Source organism: Oreochromis niloticus, linkage group LG8 (assembly GCF_001858045.2).
Source record: "Oreochromis niloticus isolate F11D_XX linkage group LG8, O_niloticus_UMD_NMBU, whole genome shotgun sequence".
NCBI classification, from domain to species: domain Eukaryota; kingdom Metazoa; phylum Chordata; class Actinopteri; order Cichliformes; family Cichlidae; genus Oreochromis; species Oreochromis niloticus.
The window spans coordinates 13,262,781-13,289,516 of NC_031973.2; the positions used below are offsets into that span (position 1 = coordinate 13,262,781).

The window sequence follows — 26,736 nt, forward strand, 5'->3', positions numbered from 1 at the left end:
TTATCTGAAGTTTTCCATGAGACTTTTTTTCTGGCCCTAAACTTAAAACTTTTTGTGTCCTCTTAATATGATGGTCAACCACAAGCTATTCATCAGTGGCAATGAATTAACATATTTCTGGATTTTTATTTTAATTTTCAGGGTTTTGTCTTTGTCTGAATGGTTTCTGCACTAAGTTGGAGTTCAGTGTTTGAAATGTGAATTTTGAGTGATGGAACGGAGTCAAACACTTGAATATGAGGGTCATTTTCATGTTTTTCATTATCTTAAAAAACTAAATAAATGATCATGGACACTTGAAGGTTGTAGAGACTATCCAGCTTTAACAAGAGTGGTCATAAACTCATTACGTTTGGCATAGTTACTAACCTTTGCAAACTCTTCGTTCTTTGCTAAGTCATTTAATGAAAAAGTTATGTTTTAAAGAGCTCTTGCATCTTAAATGCAATTTTTTTTGCACAACTTGATCGTAATTATGTTGAGATTTAAGTTTTGAAGTGAGATTTTTTTTGGGCGACTGTACGTTCCAAGCTAAACATACAACTAGCGATTATATATTAGCATTGTTGTAATCCAGCTTGAAGGCTTCTTTTTGTTTGCCCCTTGTCCTCATTAAAGTGACTTCTGCAAGCAACAACATGACAGACCAACATTAGTTGGATGTTAGACACTTTAAATCGCCTTAGGTTGCCTTGGCTTACTTGTTCATATTAAACACAGAGGAGTAAATGCAGATTGACTCTTTTCATGGTTTGTTGCTTAACAACCCATCAACAACACCAAAGTCTAATCACTCATCACCAGTCATAAAAGAGTTCCCTGAATTGACAGGGATTTTTTTCCCCTCTCTCCCTATATTTCCTCTGCGCTGAGTGCAGATTTAGGATGTAAGCAAATAGATCTTCTTCTTCTACTTATGAATTCTGGCTTTCATTCCGAAATCGTTCCGAGCAGTACGTCTTGCACAAGCCCTTTGTGGATTTGTGGTATTGCAGGCTTTACCATGTCCCCTTTATGGACGCCAAGATGGGATTCATTTGTGGATTAGCCTTTTGTCACTCATGTTGAAACCATTTTATTTTATTTTTTTTACATGTTTGATGGCGTAATGGCAATGGTAGGTCAAATCTGGGTTGAAGGACAGTGTCACAAGAAGGACAAATGTGCTGTCCAAAAGTGCTGTGTTCGGTTTTTATGGAAAAAGGGGGGACCCAAACAGTTGGCAATACTTTTCTAATTCTGCTTGGTCCTTTTTTAATATTTTTTGATTAAATGTATGGATGTTTGTTTTACATTAAAGGAAGGGGATAACTTATAAATGTAATTTAACAGCCATTTAAGTCTAAATGGAAGTATCGTTGAATGTTGATGGGTCTGCGTCTCAAGCTAGAAATGTCCTTTTGGGCAAAATATAGGTGTTGACACCAGTTCAGGATTAATTAGTTAATTGGGTCTTCTCAGTAGTTTGAATTTAAAGTTGATTTTTAAGTTATATAAGTAATTTGTTTAGCATTGCTTAAAGAAACCAGACTAAAATGATGCCGTGTAATTTCCAGTAAGCCTGACGTTTAAGATAAAATTGACACAACAGCAAAATTTACTTTAATGCTAATGAGGTGTGTGTTCTTTAACAAAATGATTTGTCGTAGGGTTCGACTCTCAAATATCACACAGGCTGTAATTTGTAAACACATCATCCCCTGCTTCTTCTGTGCCTCTTCATGTGAACTCTCTTCTGTATGGATGGGGTATCTGCATTATGCCTGGAGCACAGGATTTGTTTGGCAGTGTGCAAATTCGGCCGTTATCCTTCCACGCGATCGTTTCCTTTCTCGCTTATCTCTCCTGGCCCCTCCAAAGTCACCGTACTTTCACACACACTGACAGCGATCAGTATAGCTTTCAGACGCTTGTCTGGCTGAGTCTGCCAAGAAGCGAAGGCCCTCCCAGGTCCCCTCACTGTCCTCAGGGCTTGTGTGATTGAGTGACTGGAGTGAGTGGGGGCCAAAGATAATAGGGGGAAAATATAAAGACATGGGGTGATGATATGATAACACCCCCACGCTCCTCCTCCACCCTCCTCCCTCTCTTTACTCCCCTTTCCACCTCCCCTTCACTTTTCTTTTCCTTTCTGTTCTTCTTTCTGTCCTACCCCCGGTTCTCGTGCACCGAGCCTGTCCCACGCAGTAGTGTAAACCAGAAGTGACATGTGACACCCACTCCCCAGTGATGTGCTGACAAGCGGGTACTAGAATAGGTGACAATGTTTTCTTTTTTTGCCAGACTGGCTTAAGTATGGTGAAGGGATTCATGAAGTATTTATGAAATATATTATGAATCATTGGGTCTGTGTTTTTCCTCTGTATTTTAGGCAGTGGCATTTGCTTTTTAATAAGTAAGGCTCAGAGACGCCAAGGCTGGGGAAAGGAGTAAATGGAGGGAAAACTCTGTACATTTCATCTTTAGTGGTGTTTCGTTAGAGTAAAACTTCTATGTTTACACATGTTTTAACCCTTGCTCAGAGCCCCTTCACAAAAACTTGCACACACACAATTAAACTTGGTTTCTTCCTCTCATCCTAAGTGTTTCTAATGAGGGAGCGTGCCAGAAAGAAAGGGAAACCGTTTTTGCTCTCAGCGACCAACAATTTTGCCTTTTCTCTGGTGTTTTTGAAGCCTGCAGTGGAATCTGGCTGTGGCCTTGATCAGAATTACATTGTGGAAGATGAATTAAGGGTTTTTTTTTTTCAATTATCCCAGAGGTTGGCCAGCATTAGAGCATCAGCTTACTCCTGCAGTGAGACTAAACTCTTTAGTTTTGTTCCCCTCATCACCATAGAGCACTTGTTTGTTCTCCGTTAAGCTTTTTTTTCTTTTTTTTTGTATGTTTTTGTCTTTGTATTTTTATTCTGAAATTATTCATTTCACAAAAGACATTTGCAAACAATCAAATAGCTCATTAAATTGATGTTATTTTGTGGATATTCCAGCACTTTTTTGTTTAAAAAATAAATCATAATTTTTGTTTGTGTTAATGTTGAATATAAGACAATTTCCTTTAAATTGGCTTACAAGGTGCAAGAAAGTCTTGTCTGTACCAATCAGTTGAGTGTCTTTTAAACATTTTCTGCACCGCTGTTGTGAATTCCAGCACAGAACCTGCACACTCCCAGGAAACTCATAAGTGTATTGGGAAGTTCAGGAGGGCACATGTTGGAAGGGCTTTGGAAGGGGGCCTTACTGGCCTCATCAGCATTTGAATGTGTTCTGGCTAGTGAAATAACAAAGTATACATAAATATATAGAGATAATGATCTGGCTAAGTCTCTATGTGTGCTGCTGTATTCTTATGCTAATGATCCAGCTATTCAATGCCAACAATGGTCACATTACAAGAAAAGGCAAAGCACTGAAGGAGATAGTCTTCTGTGTACGTGTCCACCGAGGGACGCGCACATGCTCACCAGGCCCAACTTCTCTCCCTTTGTGTCTAGGTTTTTTTTTTTCCTCTTTTTTTTTTTATTACATTTTTCAATTTTAGATAACACTCCAAGAATAGACATCAAACAAAAATGAATCATAAATCGAGGTCAGGAGTGAGCCTCTTTCCAAAGCAGAGAAAGGGTTAAAAGTGAAGGTATCTTTAAAAAAGATGGGAAGACTGATAGGAGAGGAGCTCTTCTCAGCAGAGGGTTCAGTGAACCATATGTAGGTGCCCACAGGCTAATGGGCCGGTTGGTCCCTGGCTTGCCAGGTATCCTGTATGCACATTTCCACCCCCCCAAAACAAAAAACACACACACACACACATAGACACATAGACTCTCCCTCCTCGTCATCCTCCAGCACCCACCTCTACAACCCCTCCCACCTTCACTCTGTGAAAATACCTCCTCCACTTTCCTCTAATCTCACCTTTTTCTCTGGTGCTGACCTGGGGAGGCTCTCTTTATTCCCCACTGCACGCCAGAAGCCAGCGTTGTGATCGGAGCCCGGGCCCCTGCGCTGGTTCCCCTCTCCTCTCCTCTATCCTTGCCCTGGCTGCCCGCCTCCCCGACGGCTCTGCTCTATTGATTTACTCCTCCAACCAATGCTGTCTGTCTCTGTTTTGCACCACCAGCACCTAGGTCCCTCATCTCTATAACCCTCCCTCTTTCCTCATTTTCTTTGCTGTCTTCTTTTTTGTCTTTTCATACTTTCTTTCCATCTTTCTTTCTGTCCCCTCCTACACAACCATGGGCTATGGAAGGAAGAAACTGATGGAACAAGAGCGAAAGGAGTGAAAGAGACACGGAAAGATTGGTAGTGTGGGAGGGGAAATGGGGCCTTTGATTTTTCATTAGAAGCACCTTCATATTTTAATATTGGGTTTAATCGGGCCCTCGTGCCTTAAAGAAATAACCACTGAGAGATGATCCCTCGGCCTTCAAAAACTATATGGCGTTTCTTCAATCAAAGCCCTTCTTGAATTTGCTCTTTTGTTTGGAGTTCACTTTCAACACCCCTCCTTCCACCGCCTTCTCTTGCTGTCTCCTGGCCTATCACTTTGTGGTTACCGTCGTTAGGCTTATTGACTGATCTCAGCAGTACTTAGCAATAGAAATGACTTTGACAGGGAACCCCCCTTCCATTCACACAGGTATAAGAATGAAATAGCATGGTATCAGAGTGGTGTAATCCACTACTGGCAAATGATAAAACCTTGTTTGCTTGTGGGCTAATTGATTGATAGATTAAAAAAAGCAAACTAATAAAGAGAAGTTTTATCACAGTTGTGTCAGACAGTGTCAGGTTTTTATTAAGGGACATGATCTTTTTGAAGCTGATCCACTCTGTCTGCCTAAAATAAGTCTCCTCACCTCACACCTGCTCAGATATGTCGCTGGCTCATTTATTGCCTTGCCGTTGTTGATCATTCACCTCTATTTGTGTTTTTTGACAATCGTTTCTGTGAGACTCCTTGAGGTATTTCATGGAGGTGGAACACAATGCAGTGTGCGTCGAAGCCACCAAAGCACCAACCTGTGAGCTAATGAGAGGCCCCATGCTGTTATCTAAGGCTCCGGCTTCTCTACCACTGCTGCACTTCTATTAGGGGAGAGAACACACACCGGGCTACCGTTCACATATGTTGCACGCGTACGTTCACTAAAGGAGGTTTCCCTGGGATGCAAAAGCTCACAGAAGCCTCCATCTTACATACAGTAGCCCCCATGTATGCTTCTGCACTCACACAAGCACACAACAGACAGAAGTAAAGGATTCGATGGCACCAAAGACCGCAATAAAACAAAGGCGCAAATGACACCCTCCTGCGACAGTCCCAACTGTAGCTGCTTCCCTTTGTCTGATAATATATCAGATGTATTAAAAAGGAGCACTTAATTGAACAACCTCTCCCAGTTTGTTTGTGTTAAAGGAGAGCAGAAGATGCTAGACAACAATTTGTGTGTGTGTGTGTGTTTCGCTTTGTGCTTGGCTGTGCATGTGCGTGTCTGTGTGTGTGTGTTAAACCCCTGCCGAGCAGAGATGCATTATTTAAGATGCTGTTGTGATACTTGTGCCTGCTTAAAGGTCTCAGCTTCCTTTTAACGCCATGCCGCATCAGCCCACCTCTGCCCCCACTTGTGGGGGGAACCAGAGTGGGGCCTGCTGGCGCTGGTCCACACATCACCTGGGAAAATATCACAGCAGGGGAGGAGAGGAAGTGAAATAGATAACCTTTGAGTTTAGCACACATTTTTGTGAAGACACATTTTACTGCTCCACTTCTGTGCTGACTTTAGAAATATTTTTTTACTTATTTATTTATTTTTACAGGATGTTCATTTTAGATTATTTTATACTCACCTTAATTTTATTTGGATTTTCATATTTTGTACATCCCTAGAGCAACCGGGACAGGAAAATGAAAGGACTGAATGTCAGTTTGAGGCAATCACATGGCGTTAGACATGAGAGTTATTAAGTCTAACTTGCCCAGTTGCTCTCCTACTGGTGAAAAACCTTGTAATGGAACCTAGTACTATAAATTGAATGTGGTTAATTACTCTTCATGCTATGCCACCAGCCGTGTGTGCAGGGTGAAAAGGAAAAGCTTGGGAAAGTAGAGGGAAAAAGCGTCTGCAGAGGAACTTCAGGGCCCCTCATTACACTCTGCCCCTGGGTATTTTTACGCCTTTTATTTCCCATCTAATGAACTGTTTACATTTTTTTTCTGCTTTCTAGGCGCCACAATTATTCGACTTGTCCTTGTGTCACTCGTTGCACCAGGCAAAAAGCAAGGAGGAGAGTTGGAGGGCATTGAAATGTGTATATGGATCTCAGTTTGTTTCATTTGAATTTTTCTGAGAAAGTTTTGTTTAATATTACAGAGACCTTAATTGGAGACTGATGTGAATTTATTTTGAAAGGTCATATTATTATTATTATTTTATTATTATTATTTACAATTAATAACGCGTTTTTCTGTGAGTGGTTTATGAAGGAATTAAGAGTCGTCATGTTTATTTAGCAAAAGTATACCATTGCATGCTCATAGACTATAAAGGAATTGTACACAAAGAAGATATCCATGTATTTGTTATAATTGAATTAATATCATTTGCTGCTCAGAGGATTATGCTGAACTGATTAGCATATCTGATATGAATTGTTATGCGTGCATATGTAATTATGTTTTGATGAGTAAAGAAGAATACTTTTTTTTTCCTTTTCTGCTATCCATGTCAGCAGAGGTAAAACGTGTGTTTTTGACAGGACACCAGCACCTCCATCGCCGCATTTGACGGGATGCGTGGAGTTTTTAAAGGCAGGCCACTTTGCATAAAGTTAAGATGTACCTTTTGTACTTTTCTTGTGTGCTTCCGGGAATAGAAGCAAATTCTCACCCAAGATTAAAAAAAGTGACAAAAGACAGACCTTTCAAAAGGATTTAAAAAAAGCTCTTTTTTTCCCCTTTTCTGAGCAATAAGGTATCTTCTGAAAGCACGTATTCTTTTTTAGATTACAAAGCCTGATTAGTTGGTTTCGTCTTAAGATGCGGAGCTCTGTCTTCACGTACTGTAAATAGATTGAGTTAGTTTTAGAGCTTTTTTTTTAATTATTATTATTAATGGAAAATAAGGTTTTTACAATAGAGCAGATATCTGCTTTCCTGACCTCGAGACTTTGCCTGTTGTCACTAAACACCCAAACTTATAATCAAAATCTGTTACTGTATTAAGCAGTCAGTATTGCACCTGCTTATATTTTACATCAAATGGGAAGGCAGTAGTCACTTAGGAATCTGTTGTTTTCCAGAGGGGGAATCCAAAAGCTGGAGTGTGTACTGTAGGTACAGGGAAAGTAGCGGCAACACTTTCATTTCAATGACATTTTCCATTCTTTATACTTTCTTTGTTATCTACTCTGTTCTCATTGCAGAAACCCTTCATACATTCATCTGTAACAAACAGCTATTTAGAAATACCAAAAAAGCCCTGCATATGGTTTGAAGGCGACGTAAGCCTCAACATTCAAATCAATGCTTCTCCCAGGCTTCCTCGTCTCAATTACTGGTGAAGTCGTCTTTCCCCCTAAGTTGCACTGAAGCTCTTTAAGATGAAACTCGACTTAAATGGAATATGTGGGTGTTTTTCCTGGCAAAAAAAAAAGTGCGCGTGTGCCTGGTGTACAAGTGTACATGCTGTCTTTATATTGTCTTTATTGTCTTTCTGATTTTTAACAAATCTGAAATTCCTTTTTCTTGTGCTTACAGTTGCACTAACAGCAACACAGTGACCATTCGGTTACCCTGGTGTAGAAGGTTTACAATGCTGGAATGAATGGTTTGTTGTTGTTTTTTTACGGCGATAAAATACGGTTTAAATTATGTTTCAAATACATAAACATATGCATAAGGCATTTAAATTAAGGATGACGAGTTTCAGATGACAGAAAATAAAGCAGAAATCATCTTATTAATTATCCTTATGCTCTCATGACCATTTAAATAGCGCATGTTTCACCAGTTTACCTTGAACTGGCTGTTCCTAGTTCATTCAGCATTAGAGCAATTAAGGTAAAAGTAAAATAATATTCAAAAACCAACTTTAACAGCATCTTTTGACAGAGTGCTCCTTTATACCGGTGTGTGTCTGTGTTATTTCAGACTGTGCTGCCAGTCTTTTTCTTCAGTAGGCGTTTAGTGGTTAGGTTAGGTCCCCGTGGTTGGCTATTGTTTGGGTGCGCTCTTTATGGGTTTTGTGGTCTGGGTTGTCTATCTAGTCAGTAATTACTCCAGAGAACTGTGGCCCTCACCATCCCGATAATAACAAATCACATCAGCGAGGAGTTTCCACTCAGTGCTCCAGATTATGAGGAGAGACAAATAAATAAAATCAACCGGCTCAGTTTTGATTGGTTCCAAAGTTATTTCAATCAAGCAGCTTGATGTCATCACTCCTGAGGTTCGAATTGGCATTTTCAAGTTTGGTTTGTGCTTTTTCTCATGGTAGGTACCATTAAAGTGCTTAGTGCTATAGCTTCTTCAAACTTTTACTGTTAAGAAAGAGAGGAGGAAAGGATAGCGCCTTTGAGGGGGGAAAAAATGTCCCCACCAGGTAATTGGTGTTCCTTTGCTTATTCCCTGACTTTTGTTTTATTTACTTAGAGTCAATTACAATATAAAAATAGAAAAATTGAAAGAATTTGTGCTGAGGAAAAGTGATATTTTCATTCCTCTGCTGGTGTTTGTCTTTGATTTTGCCCACCTCCTGCAGCCCACCTAGAAACCCTGTCAAGGCGGTGACAGAAAGCGAAGGAGGCTTAGTAAACACTTTCTGTGTCTGCTGCTGGTGTGTATTTAGTTTAGAGGGCATGCCAAGAGGCTGTTTTTCCATGGGTCGGGCGTCTGTAAACAAGCAGTACAACGGCAGCCCACTCTTCCACAATCGGAGGTGGCACACTCTGAAGTGTGTATGAAATGTGTGTGTCTGAGTGTTTGTGTTTTTGGGTGGGTTTTTTTTTTTTTTTTTTTTTTTTTTAGGTGGGGGGGACATGGCTTCCCTCTTATTCTAGCCTATCTGGAGACAGAGAAAGAGAGAGCGTGAGAGAGAGTTGTGTGTGCGTGTGTGTGAGGGAGAGAGAGGCAACCCCAAATCCGATGGGCCGCCAATGGGTGATGAATTATTCCCTGTCTGAGTCACAGCATTGGTGTTATCACAGAGCCTGCCACTGCACTGGGATGACAGCAGTGACAGCCCCTAGAAAAGATTTAGCGCTGACAAGTGATACTTCCTCATAATACATCTCCCTGGCCCTCTCCCCTGTCCCTGGTTCCTCAGCCTCTCCCTGCACACAGGATGGGTTTTTTTTTTATCCCTCAACTTGTATTTGTTTAAGTGGGCAAGGTGTATATGCGTGTGTGTGTGTGTGTGTGGTGGGGGCTCTTTGCCACCACTGCTGTGGCATGAGTGCATGAAGTAAAGTCGATCAGCTTGGAAGGAGGCATAGGCACAAACCCCGAACACTGTTTGTTGCTGGTACATGTGCTGAAAGGGAAAACACACACTTATACACACCCTCCATGTTTGATTCGGTTTGTCACAGAGTTCCATTAGGGGGCTCTCGTGCTTAAGGAATGCCTGTTGTGTTTTTGCATCAACAACAGTACTAAGCCATATTTCCCCACTTGTTTTCTCTTTTTGCTCTCCTCTTTTTCTTCCTTCTTCTTTTTGTCCTTCTTCTTCCTCATCCTCCTCCTCCTCCTGCAGAAAAGGTCACGCATTGCCTACAGTGATGAGGTGCGCAACGAGCTCCTGGGGGATGACGCCGGTTCTTCGGAGAGCCAGGTAAGGTGCTAATCAGGGGCCCAAATGACACCAGTGTGGGTGGCTGACTGGCCCCCAGGGTGGGGAGGCGGGCCCCTCGTAGCGGCCATCGAGAGCTGAAACCACACCATTGTCACTAAGCCATGCGGAAGTAACACTGTTTAATGCAAAGCTGGGCTAGCAGTGAGTGGGCTCGGGGCATGGGACCAGTGTCTGGACACAGCCAGATTGTGACCGACCCACACATGCACACAAACACAAGCAGTGCACCTAAACACAAATACACACTTAAACACAGATTTCAATCCAAAACCCCAGCCTCCCTGCTCCAACCGTCCCACAGCTGTTCTCCAGCCGGGTACGGACTTAGGATCATAATAGATCCTCATGATCAAGACACACACAAAGACACACACACGCACACAAAAATGAACACACAGCCGCTAAATCTTACTCTCTTGTCTTTTTGTGAACTCCAGTGGTGAATGATGTGTTCCCTTACTGATGACTGAAAGAAATTGAAAAAGTACTCCATAAAAGTTATCTAGTCACTAAATAATTTCATCTAGTATATCATGTCAAGCTTCAAAGAGAAATCTTATTTTTTTATTGCCCCTTTTAATAATTTTTATCTGTTAGCTATCTGTATATTCACAATTGTTTGGGTTTGTTTTTTTGTTTTTTTTATGTGCCATCAGTCCAGCCTGTTGAATCTGGGGATGTAAACAACATGAGCACATGAGCAATTTTCCTTTAATGTCAGCAATATTTACAAAAGATTTGTTTACATCAGTTTTGAGGGGGTTTTGATTAAGAAGACATTGCAGTTTTAATTTGCTAAAAATATACCACACTCTTTTAAACTTAATTTTAAATAAATTGTTTCCAGTCAAACAGTAATACATCAGCAGCACTGCTCACCTGCACAGCTGCCACTCATACACAGCCACTCTCAACTATGACAAAATGTCTTTTGACTAATTATATATTGCCTTTAGAGTCAGCTGTCTTCTTGCAGAGGTTACTGTGTCTTAAGGCACACACACACACACACACACACATGCACCCACATGCAAATAAATGCTTTCCACATACTAAAAAGAAGAAAGATGAATACATATTTGCACATTTAGTCTCACAGCGATATGCGAGTATATTTAGATGATTCACATCCAGGCAAAGCTAAATAAAGTTGTCTGGTTTTTTTTCTGGGGTTTTTTTGAACATTTCCCTATTACCATTTCAATGATGACCCATGAACTGCGCATCTTAGAAACATATGTATCACGAGCCAAGATGTGTAATTGATATGCATATTCTTGGCAAATTAGCGAGACACAAAAGTGGCTCCGACATTTTATGCAGAAGTTAGAAGGAGATTTGCTGTCAGAAATGCCACATTTGAGACTCTGATGGGTCCTATCAAAATCTTGTCAAGGAAAAGCTGAAAATCCAGATCCCATTTCATTTCAAATCTTATTTCCCCTTCATTAAAAATGTATCTGAAATATTTAAAACTAATATTTGTAAATGTGAAATGTATAAATCTGAGAGGACAATAATAATAATAAAAAAGTTTAGGATTAATATTGTGGCATAGTACTATAAATTTACATTATAGGATTTTGAAAGTTGCTGTTGTATTTTAATGAATAAAAATATTCTTGCTTTTATATTATTTAATATAATTGTATTTCTAAATTAAGATAAAATATGTGGCTTTAATCCATGCATGTACAAATAAAAGTAGTAAAGCGTGACATTTAAATACATGAACACATCCACCCCATTATTTTTTAATCCTATTTAATAATAACATAATCATATTTATTAAAAATCACAAATTCACATATATAAAATAAAATTTAGATTATTTATTAATTTTAAATTAAGAGGAAGACCTTTTTAACTTGGGGAATTTAGGTCAAACATGATGCCCTTAAAAAAAATTAGCTAAGATATGTGATTTATTACTCTTCTTTCATTTTATATTCACAAAATGTATTTATTGAATAGACTTCTGGGACTTAAAATGTTACATTTTTTTTATGTAAAAAACTCTTGAATGAATGGTGATGATGTCTGTTCAACTTTAAAAATTAAAAAAATAATCTAAAACTGTCACATACACACAAACGCACACCTGCAAACGTGCGCGCGCACACACACACACACACACACACACACACACACACCAATACAAAGCCGAAGAAAGAGTTCATCTCGGGGGCAAAAGCAAAGTAAATAGATGATATACATTTATCCTTTTTCTTCCAGGTGCCGTATTTGCCTCATTTTCATTTAAAAACTTGTGGAGATAATACTTGTCTTGGTCTTGCTGTGAGTGGAGTACTCGCAACTTCAGGGTTTTTTTTTATCTAACGAGACGGCGGTGATAGGAGAGGGGAAAAGATGGTGGGGGCCGGGGCAAGTCGGTCAATTTAATTCCTGACGATCTGAAAGAGGTCAGGATCATTTCATATAGCCCTGGCTGAGCAGATCATTACCAGTCACAAATCTGTTGGTTACATGGCAAGGATTTATAGCTAAGTAAATAGGGAACCGTCATAAGTTCTGAAAATGGCGTGTTGGCCCTGCGATAATGGCTAAAGGACGATTTAATAGAGTTCGGCATTTATTCGTTATCTGTATGCGGACAGAGACTGAATTGGCACTATCACTCATTTTTTTAATAATGTGGTAGGCTACCATTGCACATTTTTTTTTCCCTTTCTGTTTCCTCTGCATGCAACACACGCACACACACACTGTCAGCACACACAGACGCCACACACAAAGCAACAAATGCGCACACATTTTTCACACACGAACACTATACGGAATAGTTTCGATTTCAGTCACAGCAGAAGGCTTGGCCACAAGAGATTGTGCTGGTTTGAGCCGGCATGGACCAGATTTTGCAGGCTACAAAGGAAGCAGATTACCACTTGTATCGAATTCCGTATTGGATAAAAAAAAAAAATCTTTTGTTTGAAAAAAAAAATTGCTGATTATCATAACAGAAAAATTGCAGCAGTGCAATTTTGAATACTGGCTGGCATCACAAAAACACAAGGAACTACGCTCATGCAGGAGTAATTATACCATTTACAATATTCTGTATTTACTGCTGTATATCTCTTGAGCAACACGAGCATCACTGGCCAGACTAAAGAATGGATGCCAAAGAAAAAATAAAGCTAAACAGGAAGAAACGAGAAAAACAGCTCACCATGCCCCTCATATAGTTTTAACAAATCCTCCACAAGCACTTGCAATCAGTCAGGCAGCACAAATGAGCTAGAACAAGTTTTGTTTGGTCAGAGCTCTGCCATTGACTGATGGCAGAGCTCTGGTGAGGGATCTCAGGATCTGATGGGGTTTTTTCAAGCCCCAAATAACCACATTCACAGTGTCGTTTTAAACTTTGGCCTCTTCAATAATGCATTCTTAGCGGGAGTTGTTGCTTAAGTTAGAAAAGAGTGTTTCCTCACTAAAGTGCGCCTTGTTACTGCCGACATTTTCAAGGGTAAGAGCTCTTTATAAAAACATGGAGTTATACTTGTTTACCTCCCACATTACAGATATTGACAATATTTTTTTTTTATTTGCACCACTCACTGAAATGTCACAGAAATATACTTATGATAAACAAAAATGATGCAAGAACTATTTTTGACATGCTTCTAAAATTACAATGGGATATGCTGTGGCAAATGCAAGATTATAATGTGTGAGTTTCTTTATTTTTCAGTCAGTTTTTGTCTAGCACAGACTCATCCTGAATTCATTATTTATGACACATTTCTGTGTTTACTAGTTTGTTATAAATAGAGGAGAGGGAAATTTAGGGAGTACAGTATTGTTTTGTTGTTGTTGTTGTTGTTTTGAATTTTGGTATAAGATAAAAGCAAATGTTAAGTCGTAGTTTTAATTTTAACTAGATTTTCCTCCTATATTGTTCACAATTATCCCAAATAAATTAAGTATTTGTGGCCCTAAGTCTCCTTTTACAGCTACTACCTTTTTAATATTGACCAATTAAATATTAGATTAGTTTAATTAAAATTACTTTACAAGGCTTACACATCAAAAATGTGTCCTTCCTCTTTCTCCTCCAAATGTGCTGCATTCCCATGTGAAGCCTTCCTCCTCTGCAACCCTAACTTAAGAACAGGCCAGGGAACCAACCTTTTAATTGTGATTGGGCATAATTAATGGCAAATGGGATTACTGCCCTCCCTTACATGTCTGTTTCATTATCAGAGATGCAAGAATTTCCAGGACAGGGAATAGGAATAGCATTTCTTATTTACTTCACTTTAAATTTGTTATTCTCTTTCATGAAAAATGTATAGCTATGCTAAGATTCATTTTTCATGATCTATGGTTGTCCCAATAATAAGCAGTACTGTATGTATACACAATTGTAGCCTTACATGGCTTTCCATGCATACGCTGAACAATCTGCACCTTTAGTGCGATTGATAACAGACATTAAATATTGACAGCATACCAGCATTGATAAACAGCGATGCAAAATAATGTGCCTCAGCATTTTTATAACTCAGTTCCACCGTTTCCTTTTTTTGTTCATTTTGCAGAGAATTGCACAGTGACAGATGAGAAAATTTCGCTCAACATTTAATCTTACTATAAATGTGCAAACCATATTTTACTCATTCTTTCTTTTCTCTCGCTATATCAATTTCTGTAATGTGACTTCCTTGATAATCTCGGTTGATTCTGCGAGTCGAACGATCCATTCCCTGTGCTTGTTTAATGTGACAGCAGCAGGACTTGATCTTTGTTTGTTCAAAAAAAGTCAGCCCAAGCGGCGTGTTTAGCTCCGTTTAATGTGTTTGTCTTGTGATTTCCAAATGCTAAACATGCAAACAGATAAATCGTCAAGGTTAATTCTCTATCCAGCCATATGACTGATCGTCTTCTTGCCATGTTTCTGCTTTTTTTTTTAATCTATCTTTCACTTTCTTCATCCTTCTTTTCTTCTCCTTTTTGCTCTCACGATGCAGTTGATAAAGTTGCGTGAAGAGGTAAGTGCTTTTCTGATCTAAGAATTTAAGTTCTGCTTTCCGTATGAAACTACCTATTTGCCCTCCTTTCTTTGTTAGAAAATTAGGACCACTCATTTGGACACTTTCTGGATGTCTGATTGAACAGTGTAAAGGCCGAACCGCAGATAATGAATTTACTAAGGGTCAATCCCTCAAGTTCCCCCTCCTATAAATATCAGGAAGCGAAGATGAGATATTATTTCTGATGCAATTGTTTAAGGGCAAATATTAGGGAATCAAACTCAGAGTTCCTTCAGTTACTGGGACCAACAACCTTCAAGAACTTGATCAGCTTTTGAGTTTTGATCAGGAATGGCAGCTTGAAACTTTTTACTGTTCCTTAAATATCTTAATATGAGGCCAAAGCTGCTTGTGCAGTGAAAAAAAAAGACTGAGGTTATTTTTAGTGATTTTTGTTATGTGTTTAAGAGTGCACATTATAGGCTAGTATTTGTTTTGTGCTTTTGATTACAAATGAAAGGAAAGAGATGCTTAGTAAGGTGTTGGGCCACCACATGCCGCACCTTGGCTTTGATTGCACAAGTCCCTGGAAATCTCCTGGAGGGAAGGAACGCCATTCTTCCAAAAGATACTCATTCATTTGGTCTTTTGATGATGATGTTGGAGAGGACTAACTAACACATCAATCCAAAATCTGCCAGAGGTGTTAATCTGGGCTGAAGGGAATCTGAAGACTATAGCATATGACTCACATCCTTTTAAAACTCATCAAGCCATCCACTGACCCTTCTTTCCATAGACCATATGTAAAGTAAGCCTCAAATTTGCCATCTTGATTTTTTTTTTTAAACTTAAAGTGACAATTTTCACCGTGATATTAAATTGGTTGGATTTAGTACACACCTACCCCATCTCACTTCCTTTTCTCATGCACAGGAAACTTTTATTGTAGTGAATTCGATTTTGTGTACCAGACGATAATCATGTTTATTTCTTCTGTAAAGTTTGATATTGAAGTAGAATGACTTGATTTTGAAGCTGGCCTCAAGTGGCCATTTGAGGAACTGTAGTTTGGAACTTTTAGTAGAAAGGTTGTGGATTATCAGCCTTTATAGCATATCAATGTACAAAACAGATAAACTAGTGTTTTGACTTAGCAGAAAAGAAAAGTTAGCTACAAGGATACAACTTAAAGTTTAGATAACAGGATCATTTCCAGCCTATATATAGGTCTGTTGAATCTTGAATCATACTTAGCTTAATACATTAAAACAAAATGGAAGAGGAGTGGACAGTAATGTGGAGATTTTAATGGAAATATAGCATCTCAGAAATGGAGGGAGTGTGCTTGGAAGAATTTGATCAGTTCTTTATTCCACTCTCTCAGAAATCTTGCTATAGTGCTGACCCCCCATCTGCTGGAGATAATGTGGAAACCAAAATGCAAACCAGAACATTTTTTTTTCTGGATTGTCAAGTTATTAAAGGCTACTTGAGAGAGCTACATAGTGTCCTGCAAGATAATTTTAATTGTGAATTCTCCTAGAAACTAAGTCTGTCTGTATAGATCTGTTTTCATTTTCACGAATTTATATTTATGTTTATTCTTTCTTCCCTCTTTCCCCACATTAATAATAGTAATAATGATGATGATAAAAAATGAATAAAAAGTTAACCGCATGCAGAAACTAGCATCTTTGTTAACTTGTTTAACTCATTTGCTTACCATATTTGAAACTGTATGTATTGATATATGTAGTTATTATAACGATATTTTAAAGAGGTGACTTATCAATAAATACTATTATTATTTATAACAATTGTTCGCCTTGGTTGGCAATAGTAGGTGTTAATATCACTGATGTTATAATTATTTTAATAGTTTTGTTTATTCTGACACAAATCCTGTAAATAAGTATAATTCTTATAGATTTCCTCTTGCTTTAGTTTTCTTTTTTATTTGATTCATTTGATATGTAAAGCCCTACTGGGCTGTCTCAAACATCTATCACTGTGCTTGAATCAGGTTATTGTTGTGTATATTGTCTTTATTATTTACCGGAGTATCGATAGTTCAGGTTAAATTGAAATGTCTTATAAATGTTTAATTACATGTCTAGCCTTTTAGAGTTTCTTTTCTTGGACTGCCCAGTAATGCTACTAATGGTAGGTTCAACATCAGCTTACCTTAATTTGAATGTAGTCATTGTCTCATTGTTGATAAACAGATATTATACATATATTTAGCTTTATATTGTGCATGTATTCTTAAGTCTATATAAATTGTATTTAACACTCAAAGAGGCAGGTTCTTTAGTTATTGTAGGTTACATTATATTGTTGTCCTGCCCTGAACTCGTCTTTGTAGCTATAGTTACAGTATGTTGTTAAATGTGCCTTCGAGTGAGACTTTATTCAAGAGGGATTCTGCAGAAACAGAGTAATTCAATTCCTATCAAAGCTTCTCCATTCACACCTATCCATAATTTAAAGTGCCAGCTTGGCCCAGATGCCATGTTATTGTGCTTTTTTCCCTTTTATTTAGCTTTACTTTTGTTTCCCCTTCTTCTACCCACTTTTTTCAGCATTTCCTCCTAGCCTGAGGGTCAGAAGACATCTTGAGTTACCTCACCTGTCTACCCTGTTTGGAATGGTCCAGTCTGTATAATCGGGCTTCAATCTTTGCCCTCGTCGCCATTGCAGTCTTTTACCCTTTTGCTCTTCCTGCATTTGAATCAAAGGCTGGCGCAGCTTATACACACTTAAGCCTTGCTTTTAAAAAACTGCACTTTTTTCTTCAGCTGAAAAACATGTTTAAATATTTAGCACCCATATTCACAGCTGTTTGACACTTGTAATTCCTCGTCTTACAAGTCCCAAACAAACGGCAGAGAAGATCACACAGTCAGTCTGAATCACAGCTGTCATCATTATTCACTTTGACTCTCCCCCACCCTTATTGAAATAATAAGGAAATCATCTGAACTTTGGAAAATGGTGATAGTAACCGCCTGTGTTTGATATTGAAAGAAGGCAGGAGAAGGAAAGAAGAGGGGAGAGATTTCTTTTGAGCTACAGCTGCATTGTTCTGGGGCTCCCTGTTAATAACTTACAACTGAAGAGTGTTTCTTGACGCAAAAAAGCACAACAAAAAAACACCATTTTTGTGGTTCCTAAGAAGATCTTTGTTCAAAATGTAGGTGTCAGATGAAAAGGCATACATACATAGGTAGGAATGGTGGTGGTGGTGGTGGCGGCGGGGCGCACTGGTGCACTCTCAGATGCACAATATTTATCATATATTATATTTTAGTCTTTTGCTAGAAGGCTCCATGAGAGGATCAGGTATGATTTGATGGGATACTTTTTTTTTTTTTTAACTGATAAATGGCAGATCTTGCAAGTTCCAACCCTCCATTTGTGCTCTGTGCATGTCTTTGCCTTGTTCTGAAGGTTTTTACAGAGGTTATGTGAGAACCGCAAGGGTCAAGCCTTGATATGGGACAGTGTAGCACACCAGCAGCAACTTTGCATTCCTCTCAGCAAAAATTGCTGATGAGGATTGCTTACTTGCTTGCTTGCTGCAGAATAAAAAAAAAAAGGTTGAAAACCTGAACAATTTCACTATTTTTGGTCCTGCAACATTGTAGCAATATTGTATGACTGTGAGAGTTACTGCATTGTAATTTGTATCTCTTTATGTATAATCTCTTTATCTGTGTTGACTGACTGTGGCAATGCAGTGAACGATCTTTAGTTTAATTTGTACGTGTTCCTTTTCATTATTTTCCCTGGTATCATCTTGTGTCCATGGCTGGATTGTTCCATTATTAGGGCCATCACAGTCTGCCATTACTGGATTCTTAGTGGCTGAACTTTAACCCTTTCCTTCAGGTTCTGTCACTGTGAAACTCAGGATGCATTATTCTAATGATCACACACACACACCTATACTACCACTGCCACCACTACCAACCCCCCAATGCCCCCTCTCTCCCCTCGCCTCCACCTCACACACCCAACCCTCCCCCCGGGCCTAAAAGAAGACAGAACGAGGGAGAGAAGAGACACAGAGAGAGAGAAATTCAGGAGGATAAAGCTTTGAAGTGGCTTTCCATCGCAGCGAGTCTGCCGGCCGTCTCCCCGAGACGTGTCACCTTTGCCGAGAGGGAATAGGAAAATCACGTTTCGAATGGTAATGATAACATACTAATCACTTGAGCTCTTTGAAGAACCCAGGGAGTGCGCTACTCTGTCAGTATCCCTGGCTGCCTCATGCTCCCAGGCACACACAGGCACTGCAGCCATGGTCTAGGTGTATTAGCTTAAGCGTTGCATGTCAGTGCGTCCCCTGCATCGCAGCTGATCCATAGGGGCTCATTATAGCACAAGCTTGGTATCCGTTTTCTCCCACATGTATACTGACACCATATCTGTTGGTGCCACTACCACTTCCACGCCACCTCCAAACCCCTTCTACCACAACCTTCACCAAAAACACACCACACCTCGCATCCAGCGCCACTCGCCGTCTACTTATCAGTTTCCTCCTACCGCAAGACCATTTTATCACTCAACCACCCAACCCGTTCTCCTATCGCGCCATCCCTCCTCTGCCCTCCCTTTAACTATTAAAAAGTATCTCTGCAATTTTAAATGACATCTGTCAGCGGCACAAAGAAAAAGGAAACGAGGGAAAGAAAAGAGTTCAGAGGGAGTTTTCTCCTCCCTGCTCTTTTCCCATCCCTCTTGTTGTCAAAGTTTGAAAAGTGTGTCGTTGACTTTTTTTTTTTCTTCCCCTCCACATTTTTCATTTCCTCTGAGTGATTAGCTGGTACACATTTTGACAGCCAAACCAAAAGTAGAGATTTCACTTCTTTCCCTGTCCCCTTCACTCATGTGATGGGCGTGAAACCCTTGTCAGATGGGCGGCTGTCATTCATTGGGTTGTTTTCCAGTGTCAGATGTGTTAAATCTGATCAGTTTCTTAAGGTTGCGCATTAGAAAAGCCGTCACAACCAACAGCATTCAAGTAAACATTTAAGTCTTCCATGTTTATGCTGTTTGATTGCAGTGTGGGTTTAATGAAAGCTCAGTCTTATGTTGGTTTTGCACATGAAGTGTCTCAGTTCAGTGGATGATGAGGGGTTGTTTTTAGTATGTATGTGCATCTTTATATGTTATATAGGTGGCTGGGCACTTTGGACTCAGCAGACATGTTGTATGTAAAAAAAATCCACAAGGTTAATAAGTTTTAGAACTTGGCAATTCAGTTTGTAAGGCCACTACGACAGGCTTTAAAAGGCAGCTCACAACAGTCACCAGTTACAGACTTTTTAACTAACTTTATCTAAGTTTAATTAACTGTTTCAGCCTTTCAGAGAAAGCTTTGAATAAGAGCCTAAAAAAACTGTAAATTTCAGCATTTTTAGCTACCACTATTTTAACTCCACCAAAGAAAGTGAGAGCCCATAGTGGACGTCCAGTCAACGGATGAGCTCTTTTCTTGTCTTGCTTGTTATATAGGAGCTGTTTAGGTAGAGAAGAAGCCAAAATCACTGGTTTGCTTGGTATCCTAGGAACTGCTATCAGTAGTTTGTACTCGTATACGCGTGATATTTACAGCCTTAGCTTAGACCTTGATACTCACAAACACCCTCTTTGGAAAATAAAAAATCAAATTGCAGTCTTAATAATTTATGAAACCCATCTTTTCTTGCTATGCTCTCTGAACTCCATTCTTTAAACGGACGTTCTTGTCAATTGTTGATAGTTGTGAGGAATCCAAGGAGGAACACAGTAACTCATATCACAAATTTTTATGCATTCATGACACTGATGAGTTTGAAAAATATGATTTTTAGATTTTATGTGTGGCATTACTCTCCACCTGTAAAGGGGGTAGATGTTGATTTGTGACTAGAGTTTTCCTCCAGTTGGAAAACATTAGCTGGACCTGGTTTTGTTTTACCTGGACAGCTTTTTAAATAAATTTGTATTTCATCTTAAGGCGAGGAGTTAAAACAAATGAACTGTTCTGTGTCGAACGGAAGGCAGGGTTGTGAAACAGTATGAGGAGGCAGCAAAGCTCCAAGTAGTGCCGCTTTTTATGTCCAAGATGAGGCAGCAGCACCCTTTTTTACATGCATTTACTTGATATTCCATCAGGACACAACACATTGTCATCCATGAAGGTTATTGCAAACATGATTGTATTATGTTGTCGCTGTGGATGTGGTCTGTCTGCTTAGGTGACAGCGTTGATGTATTTCTTTGAAATGGGTCCCAGCCCTCTCAATCAATTTTTATTTTGTGTTTGTTTCTCTGGCTTGAGTTCTTTTTTTTTTTTCTATTTATTGCAGAGAGCACATCTGTTGGACAACACAGAGAAGCTGGAAAGGTCATCACGGAGACTGGAGGCCGGCTACCAGATAGCAGTAGAAACTGGTACGTATTCTGTTATGGATTGGAAAAGGAGTGGGGCGGTGTTGGGTGGGGGGGTTCAAGATAGTGCTGAGGATGAGTGAGCGACAGCAAATTGTCTTGCTCATATGCGAGGTGGGTGGATATGTGTGTTTGTGTGTGAGTGTGTGTGTGCGTGTGTTTTTGGAGGGTGGAAGGAGGGGAGTCGGTGGGGAAAAAAAACCCTCTTTCCTTGACGCCTGATGACATTTTCAGGAGCACATCAAAGGTGAGCCAGGGAGGGAGTGAGAGAAGTGTACAGGCGACAGATCGGGCGCTGCTTCTCCTTGCTCTGCTCCTGAAGAAAATTCAAGCATCACTATGGCTCTGTGCGTATGTGTGTGTGTGTGTGTGTGTGTGTGTGTGTGTGTTATGAATGCATGTGCATTTGGTGGGTGGTGCTGTGTTTTTTTGTTTTTTTTTCTCCACAAACAGATAGGGGGTCTATGAAAATAAACAATGTCAGCATTCCTCCTGAAGTTCTTAATTCAGGAGCGTACAAGAAAGAAAATAAAAACATATCACTTTCTAAATAAATCCTCTTAAAAACACACAAACCTTTTTTTTCCTCATTATCAAGGATGGTTTTAATCTTAAAATAGGAAAAAATCTCATTGGGATCTTAAATAGATTTAACCAGTTAGCATATTTCTTTTTTCCCCCCCTCCCTGTCTTCCTTCCTGACAGTCACCACATTATTGAGGCGCAGTGTATTCCTCAGAGATATATCAAAGCTCATTCTTGAAGTATCAACCAGCTTTCTGTGGCTTCCGTTGTAGTTTTGAAAAAGTTTGTCAATTTACACTATAATCGCGGGGTGGCTGGTGTGCGCGACATCGACAGATTTAATAATTCAAGTCAAGGCAGGTTTGCACGGAGACCACTGGCTTTTGATGTTCCCTGTAACTTGCATTCACAAATTCCTAAATACAATCTGCATTCTCTGCCTAAAAATGTTGATTCAAATTTCCGAGATGATTCTGACGTTATTAGAGTTTCTCGACGGTGTCGAATTCTGCAACAGCCGGCGGATTTTTAATTCCGCCCTGCCGCAGCTTTCACAGTGACTCGTTTTGATGTTTTGCTTCACAGCTTGGTTGGTGGTGAAGAAGTGTACGGTGACTTAGCGGTGTTGAGCACCTCCCGTGTCCAGCGGTTTCTCCCGCTGTAGTCACCCACATGCCCCTTGACCCTGTGTCACCAGTGGCTGTCTCTTCCACTGTGTGTGCAGCTAGCTAAGAACAATGCCCGTTTATCCTGCCTCGGTCCCACACACGTGGCTCGGTCCACACCAGCTGTGGGGTATGTTTGTGGTTTGGTGGGGAAGCTTCGCCCCGTGTCTTTAATCCATGACCCCTTCCTTTACTCTGCTGTCGATACCAGCCCTCCGCTCAGATGCACAACCTGAAATGGTGATGTCTCCAGGTCAACTAGAGAATACATCTAAACAAGAAGCGTAGATCCACGCGGCATACGCAGCTCTCTACCAGACTAATCTGCCAACCTCTCAAATTCAATAAAAAGTGTTGGCATGAACATTAGGAAGCCAGATTTATCTACTCGGTTAATACAGTTTGACAGAGTTCACCATCTGATCCAAAGTTCTTTTTTTCCTTTTTTCTTTTGGATTGTTCGCCCGTTTCAAATTATATATTTTCTCTTGTTGTCCTACTGTGATGCATCACAACGCTCCCCAGACATCTTCATATTATCTTGCACTATTTAGTCCATACTCCTGCCAGATTAGTGAGTCACACAGTACGTTAAGGAAACTGGATTTGTGTTGAACTTGGTTATTTTTACAGCCCACCAAAGATTCCGTTTATTGTAGTTTGTTCTTTTTTCACATCATCAAGTACAAAACAAAATAAATATCCAAGTCCTGCAAGTACTAGGCTTTATTCATGAGCGTTATGAAATGCCATTGGCACTTGTTGTGGAATAAGCTTTGTGTTTTCAAATGCAGGTGTGGCATCCATGGATATTTAACAAGAATAATTAGAGCATTAAGTGTTTCTCCAATCAGACATTCTCTAGTCACACTGTAAATGCTACTCTTGCCACACATCTCAACTCTTCTTAGACATCTAAGCCCTACTTTTTTACCAAGAGCAGTTTAGCATCGTTATTTTGCAGTAATTCAAAGTTGCATTCTCCATCCACAATGACACAGTAGCCCTTAAGAACTACAATTGACCAATGGGGGAAGTGGAACTAAAAGACATTATATTTCAAAGAGATAGATCCTGAACAAAGAAATGGCGTAGAAACTCTTTGCCCCCTTTTCTCTTCACCGCCGACAATATCTCTCTTAATGACCAGGAACAAAAAAAACAGGATGCTTCTAGGTCACATTTAAGGGGAAAAAAGAAGACTCTTAGTTCTAAGAAAAGATGAATCTTGACACAGTATCATTTTATCATAGATATTTTAGTTTTTTCTTCTTCTATTCTCAGTGTCTCTAGTGTATTTTGTGAAACAAAGGCTTGCCAAAAGCAGTGAGAGCCCTCAGAGGGATATAGAGGAGACTCTTTGGGCATGCAGAGCTATTTACCACACGCACCCTCAAGAAACAGGGTTCTCTGTTTGTCTCATAAATAAAGTATAGAACTTCATTAGTGAAGAGCACTGACTTGAAAGCCCAGGCATAGAGACATACAGACATGGGGGCTAGCCCAGTTAAAGAGGGCAGTAAATAAAGAGGGAGGGCATGCAGTTAGCCAATTTAAAGACATTTGAGTCAGGGGCATTTGAAATGCCCAAATGTGGAGGCTTGTCAAATTTTGGAGATGTTGTTAAATCAAAGACATGCTGGATTTTAGTCCTTCCCACCAAAGCTGAAGATATTTTGAATGATTCATGATGCTTGTTTAAGAATGAAAATAGCATGTTGTGCAACATATACATGTTGCAATGATTTGTTGCCTTACCTTTCTATTCATTAAAGGTTAGAGACTGGTTAGCAGTTTCTGAAAAGATATGACTCTATAAAATATATATATATTTAAAATTAAATTCCACTTTACATAGTAAAATTTCAACTCTTAATTTAAGAACTTAAATATTAATTTGTGTTATCTCAGCAATTAAAATTATTTGATGGCGCTTTATTGCACTTTTCTGAGGATGTAAATAGTTTAAGGTTGAAATGTAACCTTGTCACAGCAGAATTCATTTTGTTAGCATGTTTGTGTGTTGCAAAGGACCGCTAAGGCGAGCGATCTAGCTTAATTCTAAATTTGTACGTTTCATTTTTCGTATATAAAGGAAATTTTATAATAGCTACAAGTTTACTGTAAACACAGACCAGAGGCAGTATTTAAAAAGTGTCCAATTCAGTAAATCACCCAGCAAATATGAAGGAAACTTACTTTGAAAATTCATCCCCCCTTATGCTTGTCACAAATACTTTAGCAATGCCAACAAAATGAGCTGCTGAAACAAAGACGAGGACAGACAAAAGCATTGCTGCTCTGCATTTTAAAGGTGGCCAGCAAGAGGCTGAGACACTTCTTCTTAGGTGAGTGTTCTTGGTGTTAGGAGCCTGTAATCAATCCTGCAAATGAAAACAGCTCATTAGGGATTGATTTCAGCCCCGTTTAGATAAGCAGAGAGGGTTGGGGTGCGGCCCCCAGGGGCCCCAGCCTAGCCCAAAGTTCACGCCATGCCAGGTAGAGAGCAGCACTGCAGGCTATCAACTTTATTAGGATGGAGATAAGCTGATTAGACCTTGTCAATCAAAGGTGCCAGTGACTCAATCATGATCCAGGGGATTTTTCTTTCTTTCTCTCCCTTTTTGTCTCGCTTCCCACTCTCACACTCTCCCTCTCTTTTTTGTGATAAATCATTGAAGCGACCAACAAAGTGGCAGCCATCGCTGGGCTAAGCTAAGCAGCCCTGCAGTTGTCACCAAGGCAGACGTGTGAGGACCCTGTGATGATGTGACGACTATATTAAAGAGTACATCAATTTGTTTTAGAGCAGTTTGATTTTCAACTGCAGTGGTATTAAAAGAGGGGTGGGGGGGCAAAAGAGGGGAGGGTGAGCACGTCGGCGTCATCGAACAGGATTCCAGTGGCAGAGCAAGGGGTGCTGGGACAGCGAGAAATAAATAGATAAATGACGGAGTGACGAGAAATAAATAAATATGTTTTTGTAAACATTAAAAAAAAAATCTTCATGGCTCTCGTTTGAAGCAGAGTGTGGCTTTGAGTCTTGCTGAGAGTCCATGGGTGCTGGAGTGGCCCAGTAACACAACACACATTTGTCCCGACTCTCTATCTCTCCCTCTCCATCTTCGTCTCTTTCCCTGTGTCTCTCCCGCTCGCTTTATTTCTCCCTGTTCCCTCTAAAGATCAGACTCGATGATTCTTTTGGTGCTGGGCCACCAAAGCGTCGCCTCAAATCCATAAGCAAACACTTAACAAATGACTTAGCCGGTTACGTTTATGAACACCGACTTTTATATTAAACAGAGGCTATTGTTATCCCTCAATACATTTTATTGAATTCTTTAATATTCAAAACATGCTGTTACTCCAGTGTAATATATAATGTTTTATTACATTTTTACTAATTTACACAAATCAAAATCCTATAGATAAATATATTTAAGTTATGTATTTAAGTGGAATTAGTATTTTTGGAAATTGACAATTATTTTACAATTTTAATACATTTAAAGAGATTGGGTTGAAAAATAGGTTTATAATACTAGTTTCAAGTTTTGTTTGTTTTGCAAATGCAACCCAATTTTATACTTGAATTTTTTTGTATTAGTAAGTACTTTAATGATTTATATATATATATATATATATATTTTAAAAAGCATAGTATATACACACATTAAATGCAATGTAAATCTTTTTCTTATTAGCATGTAGCTGAATCTTTTCTCACTTCTTATTTTAGTTTATTCTCTCTGTTCTGCAATGTAGTTTTAATATTTTAAGCATCTCTTTTTCATTTCTCTTTTTAAAAGGACACTTTGCTAAAGTGGATTTCCTTGAGGTACAGCATAATAGATCACTTTTTTTGTAGGCCGATACAATCGGCATGTTGTATTGTGTTCAAAAAGAATATGAAGTTATTTGATAATTGTTTGATTAATAAAGCCGAGAGCTAGGACTTAAATATTTCACAGCTTGAATTTTCAGCTAAAGAGAAAGGAGGCCTTTTTAAAAAAAAAAAATGCTTTAAAGCGAAAAACGTTTTTCTATAGCTATTTAAAAAGAAAACAGTCATTAAAAAAACACTGCCAAAATTTAACTTGAAACCATATTTCCTAAATATATATGCTTCAACGCATAACATCTCGCTCTCAGAAAATCTAGCCGTGGGTGAGCTGTTTATCGGTAAACCCCCGGTGGATGAAAGGCGTAGCAATAATGATTTTTTCTCTCCTAATCGGACCTTGTCAGCAAGGCG

The 26,736-nt window shown here is 39.3% G+C and overlaps 1 protein-coding gene across 4 annotated transcripts in view; it reads left to right on the top strand.

Annotated features, from left to right (window-relative positions):
• vti1a (vesicle transport through interaction with t-SNAREs 1A) overlaps positions 1 to 26,736 on the top strand; it is a 115,518-nt gene that overhangs the window by 16,300 nt on the left and 72,482 nt on the right. For 2 of the 4 annotated variants that reach the window (XM_005471332.3, XM_005471331.3), the window contains exons 4-6: positions 9,755 to 9,832; positions 14,845 to 14,865; positions 21,210 to 21,294. In XM_005471332.3, the coding sequence (XP_005471389.1) occupies positions 9,755 to 9,832; positions 14,845 to 14,865; positions 21,210 to 21,294 (184 nt within the window). The remainder of the gene's footprint in view (positions 1 to 9,754; positions 9,833 to 14,844; positions 14,866 to 21,209; positions 21,295 to 26,736) is intronic. The other 2 variants (XM_019362548.2, XM_003441915.4) reach the window with 1 other exon arrangement.